We start from the raw sequence: 13,034 nt of genomic DNA on the forward strand, positions 1-13,034 counted from the left end.
GGAGTTTTTTTGGCCTCCCAACGCCAAAGAGTAGCGGTGGCATTGCTTTGAGGAGTGTCCCCTTCACTTGGTGTTGATTCTATCAGCTTGCCTGAGAAATCCGGCTGGTTGTTACTGTTCCGGTTTCCTTTTTTAAGATTGTGTGCTGACTCAGCAAGTGTGAGTTCACTAAGGGAAGGAGAACTCAAGCCATGGTGTCGGTGGCTGTGACCGAGCTGAGCCAGAACCCGGAGCTGGTATTCCTGGACGCCTCGGAGCTGCTGCTGAGATATGCCGACAACATCTTGAGGTAAGCACCCGGCCTGGGGAGGGGATCCCGCCGCCGGCTCCGCTCAATCGGTACTGAAATCCCGGCCCAGGGTGGGGAGAGTTTGTTGAGGATTAAAGTCGTTTTGTCTTATCGGTGCATCAAATCAGTCCCCGAAATACTCACTTCGTCACGGCTCAGACCCGACTAACTACTTAGACTTCAGATATGTGCCGTTGTGACTTGCCATGAAATCTGATTCAGTCAAACTTCCCTGTGTGTAAAATTCTCCCTCAGTTTACCCTCTAGTTCTCTTACCAGTTATTTTAAATTTATGACCACCGGTTACTGACCTCCTTACTAAAGGATGTAATTTCTCCTTAGTAGTTCTATCTAAGTTCTCATCATTTATAACACCTCAACTGGGTCTCTCCATAACCTGTCTGCTCAAAGAACAACGCCCAGCTCCTCGACTCTCTCCACATAATTGAAATATCTCATTCCTGTTAAGCCCTTTCTGTACTTTTAAAGGACCTTGATATCTTTGCTGAGGTGTGGGGTACTCGGAGTAGTCTAGTATAACGAAGACCTAACCAGAGACTTGATAAGGTTTAACATGACTTTGTTGTTTTTATATTCAATGCCCCTGTTTACAAAATCACTTATATATAATTTTTGTCTTTAACGAATGTGATTTTTGTCTCAAGTACCTGTAGTTATGCCACCACTGTTGTTAGACTTACTGGCCTGCAGTTACCTGGTTTATCTCCCTCTTTTGTTTTGAAACAGTAGGTGAAGGAGTAATATTTTCAATCCTCCCAGCCTCTATCACCACTTCCATATACAAAGAATGGAAAGGTTGTGGCCAGACCTCCTGTTGTTTCGATCTTAATCCCCCTCTGCAGCCAAGGGTATCTCTCATGTGGATGGGATGGCTTATTAACTTTGCCATCTTATTTAGTACAGCATTTCTGCCTTTATCCTAGCCAACATATGTATTCTTCTTTCCTTTATCCCCCATCCCCACTTCATTTCCTCCTTTTGAGAGTGCCTCAGACATGCCCTCTGCACCCATAAGATGATTCCCCTTTTCACCATTGACTGGTGTGATCTGTTTTTTTAAAATGTTGATTAGAGTTTTGAGTTTAATTTTGTTACTTACTGATCTTTTAACTTTCTTGGATTCTTTATGAATTTCTCCTCCACTCTTTGTATTCCACCTGATTTTGATCACATTCAATACCTAACACTCGTTGTAAGCCTTTTTTAACAGTTTCTTTTGTCATCAGGGTAGCTCTAGCTTGGATACCCTATCATCCCTCAGGAAAAGATGCTTGTTATTATCTGAAATATCATTACCTTGAAAGCCCTGCTGTTGCTCATTTTTTGTTTACTGTTTCGACTCTACCTGTGTTTAAATCCCCTCTCAAATCACAAATTGTCTCTTCCAGTTGGGTGTTATCTTCACAGTCGTGTGAATCAGTATCCTTAATATATTGTTACGTAGCAATATATCCCTTCTTATAAAACAACATATTTTCCAACTTGAAGTGAACAATATCTCAGAAGAGCCAGTTTGTAACTTCCATTCCAGATGTTATACCTGTATAAAACATCAATGAATCACAATTGAACGTTCCTTATAGACAAAGTGCAGGACAAAACACACAAGGTGTTCCTGCTTCTTCTTCCAACATGGGGATAACTTTACTGAAATAAAGCAAACTGCGAACTATGTCCAATCTAGAGAAGCTATCAATAATAGCCTTCTCATTGAGCTTGGACCCTGGCAACTTTCCCAGAGGGAGTAGAGAACCTGAGCAATAACCTTAAAAAAACACGCTGGGTTAACAAATAAATAAATATTGCAGTCACGTTGCACACCTTGCAACCTATGTTATACCATGAAAAATCAGCTGCTTTATGAAGAATATGTGCTGTTAATCTTTGGAAAAAAACACATTTTCAATTGTCAAATGAGAAATATGTCTTCTTTCCTCCAGAACTTTGTCGTTTCATGCTCTCTGTCTTCAACAGGAATCCAAATGAAGACAAATACAAATCGATTAAGATTGGAAATCATGCCTTTTCAAACCGACTGCTGCCAGTTAAGGGAGCTGTTGAATGTCTCTTTGAAATGGGATTTCAAGAGGTACAGTAATACTTGTTAATTAAAGCTAAGCCAATTTCTAAAATAATAACTACTAGGGATGCAATAAAATAATTCAATGAGAGTAGATCAAGCTGTTAAGAGATGTGGAATACTTTGCCATGTTCTGTGCCTATTGTATATCTCAAAAATGCTAGGCATATTTAAATATTTTCCAAGTGGTAACATCCCTCTTTGATCATTTTAACCAGTTTCTTTTTATTCCATATTCCTTGATTACTTCTCCAGTAAAGCAATTAATTGTCTTTCAAATACATTAAGAGACTTTGTCCTTAACGTATACCACAAAATATGCCAGCATGCTTGCAGGGCAAAGTTGCCCTACACTGTGCCAGCAATGTGTTTCCACTTCAATAATCTTTCCTTGAAATTTGTTCACGTCCATTATCCATTAGAGGATTAATAAAAATTTGCCTAACATCCTATTTAATTTTTAACTTGTATTTGAAACATTTTATCAAAGTGAATAATTTGCCTAATCAATTCATTTCATTACTGTCCCCCCAGATAGTTCAAACTCCTTAACCTTTTGTGATAGTTTCTCTGCAACATATTTCCTTGAACCAAAAGTGGAGCATGCCTTTAAGATTCAATGATGAAATTAGTACTAAGGAGTAATGAGTAATAAGTCAGAGTTAGTTGACAGCTCAATGGTATATGAATATTTATTAGACAGCAATCCTAATATGATTGAGTTCAACAGTGTTTGAAAGGCAGAAGTGTAAACCAGCTACTAAGAATTATGGATTTACCTAAGGCTGACTTCAGTAGGGTGAGTTAGTGAGCTGGCCAAACATATTAATGAACAAAATGAAAGATCAGTGGGAGGTGTTCCATAGGAATGGGAAGGTGGTGGCATTGTATTGTCACTGGACTGATGGCCCACAGACCCAGCGTAATGCTCTGGGGATCTGGGTTCAATCCCCCCAAAGCAAATGGTGAAATTTGAATTTGATAAAAATCAGGATTTAAAACTCCAACGATGACCATGAAACCATTGTCAATTGCCGTAAAAACCCATCTGGTTCACTAATGTCCTTTTAAGGAAGGAAATCTGCTGTCCTTACCTAGTCTGGCCTATATGTGACCACATGTTGGATGGTCAGCAATGAAGTGGGAAAGGGGTCGGTCGGATGCACTCAGAAGGCATGAAGGAACATGGAAAACAAATTTTAGGGCAGAGGAGGACTTATTGCGATGCAGCCTCATGTAATGATCACTAAAACAATTGTGCGCTAAATATACTCATTATAATTGTGAACTTATAACTGTCTAACTAAACTGAACTTGTAGCATTTTTGGGCTCTTTTGAGTGTAGTGAATTTAAAAAATCTTGCTTTCCTTTCCTATCACCAATGTTCACACAGCAGTCAATTTAAAAGGATGTAAGTGATTTTTGTTCTGAACCCACCAGATCTGAGCACTATGTATAACCTTTAATTGAAAGTAGCATTAGCTGTTTCTCTGTTTCATGTTTAAAGTTTATTAGTGTCACCAATAAGCTTACATTAGCACTGCAGTGAAGTTGCTGTGAAAATGCAATTGTTGCCATGCTTCAGCACCTGTTCAGGTACAATGAGGGAGAATTTAGCATGGTCCGTGCACCTAACCAGCATGCCTTTTGGACTATGGGAGGAAACTGGAGCAAACCCACGCTGACACAGGGGAATGTGCAGACTCTGCACAGACAGTGACCCAAGTTCGGAGTTGAACCTGGGTTCATGGCGCTGAGAGGCAGCAGTGCTAACCACTGTGCTACCAAGTGTGGCATATTCCCAATCCAGGATGCTAAAATATGCTGAAAGGGAATTGTGACATACTAACCTACTAGCTTGAATTTGGAAGTGATGCAAATCAGGTAGTTATGACAGTTCGCTTGCTATTGTGGCCAGTACAATACAGACTGGCCACAATTCTGACAGTGTGTATATTTGTATTCCTTCTGTTGTCTTTTATTGTGCATTGTTTTCTAAAGTACCATGTGCTTTAATTTGGAATAATTGAATTAATTTGAGTGATAAGGCTTCTGTAGGCAATAAAAATTATTTCAAAATCAGTTAATGCTGTTTATAGATTGGAAAGATTAAAATCCCATGCAACAATCCAAATATTTTGTTTAAAAGGATCATCTTTAAAGGAGCTACATGCGGTGTGGATAAGCAGGCAAAACATGTATACCAGCATCTATAGCACAAAGTCTATATTTTATATTTGTATGAAAAGATATTATTAAATAATTTGTTTTTAAATTTGCAGGAGGAAACCCATCTTGTATTTCCTAAAAATGGTTCCGTAGAAAAGCTGCAAAGAATTAGAGATCTGATAGCTGCTGAAAGAAATCGAAGAACAACTGCTAATAAATCTGTCCCAGCATCACAACCATTTTCAGCTTCTGCACAGGCCCAGACAGGAGAGTCTGATGTCTCTTTCCGTGCAATACCATTTTTCAATGAACCTCCTAGGCAGGCACCCACTCAGATATCCAGGCCAGTGGCTACGGTATGATTTTTAAACCAACTATATAATGTGATGGGTAGGACGGAATAATGATGTAATTTAAAATCAGTCTGAGGATTGCAGGGTGTGTCGTGACTGGCAGAACTAAATACAAGTCATCTGAACAGTCCATAAAATTGCCCGTGTGTGCAATTCCAACTTTTGTTAAGACAGTATCTGTTGATTTAGAACTCAAAAGTTCATGTATTGCACGGCTGTGGTGCTTGATGACATCGCTTGAAAGAACATTTTTTTGATAACATTAGAGCCATTTCATTCTAATGGGAAGGTGGAAATGACAGGATTTTGACATGATAAAGCACAGTAAGATCCCTCTTAGTTTGCTTAAGTCAACAAAACAGTGGCAAGCTGCAATTTTGTGGATGAAATGCATTACAAGTCATATGATAAATGAATCCCAGCTAGTCTTCTATCTCTTTTCCCTCGCCAAAGAAAAGTTGAGACACTTTCAAGAAGACTGTCTTCAGCCGGTAAGCAAAAGATCCATTAATTAGCTATTCTTTAACACGTAGATGTGGAGAACAAAAACTTTTTAATCCAATTTCATGTGACTGAAATTTGTTATTTGGTTGATGAGGAGTCTAATGTCAGTTACCTTAAAAGCAGCAATGTCACACGGAAGCTTTAATATGATACAAATATACAGACTTCTTTCATGCCAAACCTGCAGAAGCAGCATGTGATGGACAGAGATGAGCAATTCCATAACCAACAGATCAAATCTGAGCTCTGCAGTCCTGCCATACACAGTGATGAATAATGGTAGCAATTAAACAACTAACCAGAGGTGGAAACTCCAGAAATATCCACATTCTCAGTGATAGAAGAGCTCAGCAAGTCAGTGCAAAAGACAAGGCTGAAGGATTTACAACCACCTTCACCAGAAATGCCAAATAGATGCTTAATCTGCATCCTCCTGAGGTTTCTGCTGTCTCAGATGCCAGTCTGCAGTTAATTCTACTCACTGTGCTGAAGCCGTTGAATGCTGCAGAGGTCTTGGGCCCTGACGATATCCTGAAGATGTTTTCCAGAACTAGCCAAATTGTTCCAATACAGCTACAATGCTGGCATCTACCTGACAAATGAAAAATGGTCACAATGTGTCCTGTTCACAAAAAGGATAAGTAGAACCTACCAGTGAGCATTCCATTGTTTTCTCTGGCAAGTAACTCACTGAGTGACTCCCCATAGTATTTCCATTGTCTACCAGGCACAAGTCAGGAGCAATGGAATACTCTCCACTTGCCTCAATGAGTGCAGCTTCAACATCATCCAGAAAGCCTCTTGTTTGGCACCCATCCACTTAAGCATCAGCTCCCTCCCATCCCCAGTGTGCAGTTGCAGCAGTGTACACATTCTGCAACATGCACTGCAGCAACTTCAACATCACCTCCATAAATCCATGATTTGTAGTGCAGTAGCACAAAGGTAGAAGGTGAACAAGTGATGGGATTAACTGCAAGTTGCACACCATTCTCACTTGGAACCAACACAGTTCCTTTATTATCACTGGATCAAGATCCTGGAATGTTCTACCTGACAACACTATGGGGGATATCATGAGCACACAGACTTCAGCAGTTTGATAAGGCAATCAGGCCATGGCAATGCCACCACATTGTGTACATTAATAACAATTGTATTAAATGTGATGTGAAGACCAGCAGGGTGAATCAGCCTGAATATTGCTTGAGATCATAGAATGCCTGTAGTACAGAAGGAAGTCCATCAAGCCTGTACAATCCCACCCAGGCCCTATCCCCATAACCCCACACGTTTTCCCTGCTAAACCCCCTCATAAGATCAATTTAGAATGGCCAATCAACCTAACCCACATGTCCTTGGACTGTGGGAGGAAACCAGAAGAAATGCAGACAAGGAGAGAACCTACAAACTCCACACAGACTGAGTCAAGGCCAGGATTGAACTTGGGATCCTGGTGCTGTGAGGCAGCGGTGCTAATCACCATGCTGCCCACTTGTACAGTGTGGACTTAGTGCTATTAAATGCTGTTTGCCAACTTGCCAAATCTGCACTCATGTCACAGTAAATCCTGATTATATAACATCACGGTGCTCCCTTGCCCACTGAAGACCTAGCTCTTTCTCTTTGTAGCAAAGGAACCATACCACAGTGGCTCACAGGAAGTCATCTGGGTGAGGTTTCGGTCAAAGGGTACTGTGGGCTCTGTTTAGCTCTGGGGGCATGTTCAATTGTTTGAATGCATTAGGTGCTTGCAATGTGGCCATGACAAAGAACTTTACAATGGCATATGACATAATGGATGGCACAGTGGTTAGCATTGTGGCCTCAACACCAGGGACCTGGGTTTGATTCCTGGCTTGGATTACTCTCTGTACAGAGTCTGCATATTCTCTCATGTCTGCGTGGATTTCCTCCAGCTGTTCTGGTTGCCCTTCACAGTCCAAAAGACGTGCTGGTTAGGTGTATTTGGCCAGGCTAAATTCTCCCTCGGTGTACGCAAACAGGCGCCAGAGTGTGGCGACTAAGTGATTTTTTTATAGTAACTTCATTGCACTCTTAATGTAGGCCTACTTGTGACACTAATAAATAAACTTAGTTCATATGTCAGGGTCGCACCCACTATCAAGGTTGTTTAGTCAGTGGATCTTATGTAAGACAGAATCTTCTGCTTGCGTTGTTTATGATGGCAAACCTAAGATTTGATTTACTGCCTTATTTAGTTAAAGGTTTATTACCACACCATTTTGTTGTTGTTCTAGTGTTTTGGGAGTATGGTGATTGTTTTGGGGATGGCAACTACTTCTAAACGCATTATTGGAAGGCATTTTGTCACTGCCTCAAACTCATTGAAGTTTTATTTCAAGATCGTATGATCTCATGCTGTCCTCTGGAGCCTCTCCTAACCACAGCAAAGAAATGACTGGGAAGCTGAACTTGGGCTTGATCTTGTGGATGATTGGTGTGAGGAGACTGTCCTTGGGGTCACCTCCACATCCTCTTGTGCTCAGTTAAGCTTAATTCAATTTAAAGTCACTTCGCCAAGGCCAGAATTAACAAGTTTTTCTCCATCACGAACAACAAATGTGACAGATGTTCACCTTCCACGCAGACTACACCTACGTGTTTTGTTCGAAATTGGCTAGTTTTAGGTCATCCTTCTTTGATTCTCTCTCTCAAGTTCTAGATTTTGACTTGCAGCCTTGTCCTTTGATAGCCATATTTAGAGACCTGTCTGAACCGACCAGCCTCATGAAGATTAAGGTAGAGGTCACTGCATTTGTTTCATAGGCCACAGGTGGATTCTATTAACTTGGAGGCTCCCCCAAACCACCCACTGCTTCATCCTGGTTAGAAAACGTGATTTCCTTTATTTGGAGAAGATTAAATATATCATAAAATTTTTCAGTGGATGCTATTATCACAGATGGTTTGTCTCGATCTTTAAACAGTTAATTGCTGTTGATTATTTAAATTGCTTTTTTATGCAATTTTTTGTTTGTTTACTGGGGAGCTGCATTATTGTATTGTGCTTTGTCTGCTCCTTATCTTTTTGAAAACCAAGAAAAATTAAACTTACAGAATTGGCAAATAATTGGCAAATTAAGTCAGCACATACATTTTTTGTACGAAGAATAGGAGATCACACTTAGAAGATGCAAGACCAGATGAGAATAGAAGAATAAATAGCGCAAATACATCAAACACTAGAAGTTATACCTCCAGTAAGCATAGCCATTAAATAAATCAAGCATTAGATTTTATTTCTGACAAGTTAAATTGAAAAGCAGTGAAGTTATGATAAGCCCCTAGATCACACTGAGTACTGCGTGCACTTCTGGTTGCCATATTATGAAAAGTTTTTAGAGGCATTGGAGAGGATGCAGAGAAAATTTACAAGGATGATTCCAGGAATATGTAATTAAACATTTCAAGAAAGGATTGACAACCTGGCTCTCCTCTCTTGAAAAAAGGAAGGTTGGGGAGGAATGAGCTAATTGAGCTCTTTAAAATGTTGAAATGTTTTTATTGAAATGGATACTGAGACCATTTCCTCCTGTTTATGATTAGGTGCTATCAGTGCAAGGTGGTCATCAAGAAATCCAAAAGGAATGTTTTCATTCAAAGTGATGAAAAATGTAAACTTGCTACCACAGTGAGTGGTTGAAGCGAATAATGTAAATGCATTTAATGGGACATTTGACAAGCATTTGAGGGAGAATAGAGTAGCTGATTATTATGGTAGGTTTAAGGCAAAAGAAGGTGGGGTAGAGGCTGGACTAGTGCAAACCACTGGCATGGATTGATGGACAGATGTTTCTGTGCCATTTATCCAATGTAATATATGTAGTTCCCTATTTGTCAGAAAATATGCTGGGAATTTTGAATGTGATGACAAATGTGAGACTTAATGAACACCTGTTTGCAGTTTCATTAAGCGTTATTTTAAACAAGTTAGTTTCGTAACTTATTGGGCAGGATTGATTTTAGTACATGCAATCCACTTTCAGTAGTCCTGTGACTTGTAAAAATTGACTCTTTATACAATAAAATCATGTTTTTAAAATTATTTTGATATCTTCCATGTTTTGTGGCATTTTGAGTTTACAGTATTAGTCTGTTGCATCATTGAATGTTGTCAAGTTTATTTCTTTTACCCCTAAAGAATACTCGGAGTTTCTTGGCAACTTTAGAGACACATTTTCAGGATGTCTTGATGTATGAGGATACTACACTACAGCGAAAAGCCCTGGCCTATATTCCTACCCAAGAACTGAATAAAAGAGCAAATGAAAAGCTGTTGCATGCCATAAAACTGGATTCTGGTATGTTCTTTAGAAACAAATTTGAGAGAATGTTTCTTCATTTTTGTTGTAGAGGTAAATGGGAAGGATTTCTGCTTTATGTGCAACTTCCTTTGGGCTGCAAGGATATGTTTAAAAACCAGTTTCTGCAAATGCAGTTCTATATCTACTATTGGAAAGAATGTGTGAAAGTGGCTATTAGGATGCCTATAGACACCTATAGCTTTCAGTAGAGATTTGAACTTCCAGTTGATAACTTCTGTCATGTCATTCTCTCAGTTATCATTTCAAAAATTTTATTGTTACAAATGACTAAAAGCGCTCTTGATTAAACATTTTCTTAATTGTAAAGTGCCTGCTGATGCATCATGCTAATACAAAATTGAGACTATGCACTTAGGAGTTTTGAACATAAGCTTGTATGTTACCACTCCAGTCTGCAGTGCATTGACAGTTCAACGTACTATACCAGTATGACTACATCTAATGCTTATAATATGCGTTAGCCATTAAGTTTTAGCTATCTTTCTTGTGATCCAAATATAAATGGTTTCTTCCTACACAAGGTCACTTATTACAAAGTGTATATATTTTTTAGATTAGATGTATTGTCTGATTGGAATTAAGGTATTTGGCTGTTCAATCCATTTTGTGTCCAGTTACTAATCGTTTCTCTGTTAAACTTCTTATAAAACTGGTTATATTCAAGGGAAGTTGTTTCTCTGTTCATAAAAATAAATTTGCTTATATTCATCAGTGTATCACTTCGCAATCCAGAATACCGAAACTTAATTACTGGAAATCAAATGTGTTTTTTCAAATCTAGAAGAGACAGATTAACACTTTCCTTATTAGATTAATATTTCGGTTGCAGGCCCTTTATCTGAGCTGTGAATTAAAAAGAGGTGAAAACTGATAGATGATGTGGAAAATCATAGAACCATGATACAACACAGGAGGAGTTGGCTACGTGCACACATTGATTATTTGAAAAAACTATCCAGTTGGTATCTTGATCCATAGTCCTGCATATTTATCCACTTCCATTTCAAAAATTACAACTAAATCTGCTTCCACCATATTTTTTTGGGAGTGCATTTCAGATTAAAGTAAGGGAAGGAATGTTTTCTTAATTTTGCCTCTGGTTCTTTTACCAGTGATTTTAAATCTGTGCCATCAGGTATTTCGAACGTCTGTCACGGAAAATGATTTCTCTTTACTTGATTAAAATATTTCAATAATTTAAAAATTTTTAAATCACTCCCATAGTAATTTATGCTCTACATAGAGAAATGTCAATTTCTCTAATCTCTCCACGTAACTGTCCCTCATCCCTGGTATCATTCGGGAGCCTTTTCTTCACCCTCCCTAAGGCCTTGAGCCCAGAATTAGGTAAGTTATTCCAGCTGGATCCTAACCAATGTTTTAAGATTTGGCACTACTTCTACGTTTTCATAATCCTGCTTTGTTAAAGCCAAGGGACCCATATGCTTTTTTAACAGCCTTCTCACCGTGTCCTCCATCTTCAGAAATTAGTGTAAGTACTTTCTGGTCTTTCTGTTCCTGCATCAATTTTAGAATTTAATTATAATTAGTTTTGCCCCTCTCCGCTCTTCCTACCAAAATGCATCCTTTTACACTTGTCTGCATTCTTCACTTAACGTGTGTTACATTGCCTTTTTTAATTCATTCACAGCATCAAGTAATTGTTGTCAAGATCAACATTTATCGTCCATCCCTAATTATCCTTGAGAAGCTTGAATATGATTGCATGGCCTGCTGGCCATTTCTTCAATCTATTTCTGTCCTTTTCACCATTCTGACTGTGTCTTGCTGAAGTTTGTATTATCGTCCTCATTATTTACTATATTTCAAAGCGTCATGCCACCTACAACCTTTTAAGTAATACCCTATTTACACAAATTCTGATAATAGCGGTTGAATATCGAACCCTGGCGGACACCACTATACTTTCACTATTCACCACTACTCTTGGCTTTTTGGTCTCAGCAATTTCACATGACTCTTTGTCACCTAAGCTTCAATTTTGATGACCAATCTATTCTGTTCTATTTTGTTAAAAATCTTGAGAGTCGGTAGGTACAGCATTAACTGCACTACCTTCAAACTCTGTTTTTATTAAGGAATTCAATTAAATATTTTGCACTTAACAAATCTGAGATGGGTATAATTTATTAACCCATACTTTTCCAAGTGATGCTTAATTTTGTTATCTGATAATTGTCTCAAAGTTTGTGCACCACTGATGTTCAGCTCACTAGCCAGTCATTCCCAAATTTGTCCCCCTCCCCATTTTTGAATGGGTGTAACGTTTGTAATCCTAAAGTTCTCTTGCACATCACATCTTTGTAAAGTAACATCTCAATAAGGTAACAAAAAATAGGTATTTTTACAACCTTTTATTATTTTTCTAAGGTGTTTTGATTCTGTGTGTGCATGAATGGTGTAATGAAGCTTCCAAGAGTCTAGAACTTCTGGGCAGCAGTCGCAAAGGTGGTAAAGCTCGTTTTGCCACCATAACTAGTGTCAGTCAACGCATATCTATGCTGACTAGTTACGAAGAAATATGGATTTTTGCCAATTCTACCTCTGGCTAGTAGACAAGGCACAAGATAACACATTTCTGATGAAGTGTCATCAACCGTCAAGGATGCTGCCTGGCATGTTCAGTAGCATTTTCTGCTTTTATTTCCACCACTGTGTCTCTGGCAAGATATTTGACAGAGTATTATCTTGCCTTGTCTCCAGTTAATAGTGATATTTCATAGTTGTTCATATTTGCAAGTCATTAACAGATTTGGCTGTCTTGGAGCTGTTTCAGTAGCAAGAGACATTTTTTACTGCACAGGTCATTAGCCTGATTCTGAACAGTCTACCGGGGGACTAGTAAATTGCCTTTTTTCTGATTTCTACATTTGGACCCATATGGCTTGGATGGCCATACCAGGAATTTATGCTCTAGCCTAGTTTTTGGATTCATAGGCAGGTACAAGCCTTCCCACATTGAAATGTCAACCTGAGGGAAGGAATTCTATGTTGGGTATTGTTGCTGGTTTCAGCTTGTTAAAACCTTTGCTCCTGCATCAAAAATCAGATTAATATGAATAAGATGCTTGTTGAGAACATTTGCTGAAAACTGGTACTGGACATGTACATAGTTGTTTTGGAGAAGCTCACTGAGAGCCTCGTGGATTTCTTATATCGCACCCACTTGAAATCAATGTCTGATTTTTGTCCAGGCAGTTTCCTTCAGCCATAACACCTGGCTTTGATACTTGTCCTTTATAAAAAT

The 13,034-nt window shown here is 38.9% G+C and overlaps 1 protein-coding gene across 2 annotated transcripts in view; it reads left to right on the forward strand.

Moving 5' to 3' along the window:
• Nucleotides 1-12: 12 nt before the first annotated feature.
• Nucleotides 13-13,034, forward strand: part of ngly1 (N-glycanase 1) — a 33,020-nt gene continuing 19,998 nt past the window's right edge. For both annotated transcript variants that reach the window (XR_013888908.1, XM_080206329.1), the window contains exons 1-4: nucleotides 13-289; nucleotides 2,285-2,399; nucleotides 4,674-4,916; nucleotides 9,583-9,742. Coding sequence is in view for 1 of the 2 variants with exons in the window: in XM_080206329.1 (XP_080062455.1) it covers nucleotides 192-289; nucleotides 2,285-2,399; nucleotides 4,674-4,916; nucleotides 9,583-9,742 (616 nt within the window). In the remaining variant the exon portion in view is untranslated. The remainder of the gene's footprint in view (nucleotides 290-2,284; nucleotides 2,400-4,673; nucleotides 4,917-9,582; nucleotides 9,743-13,034) is intronic.

This window comes from Carcharhinus amblyrhynchos, chromosome 2, assembly GCF_965287045.1.
Source record: "Carcharhinus amblyrhynchos chromosome 2, sCarAmb.v2.hapA, whole genome shotgun sequence".
Lineage (NCBI taxonomy): Eukaryota > Metazoa > Chordata > Chondrichthyes > Carcharhiniformes > Carcharhinidae > Carcharhinus > Carcharhinus amblyrhynchos.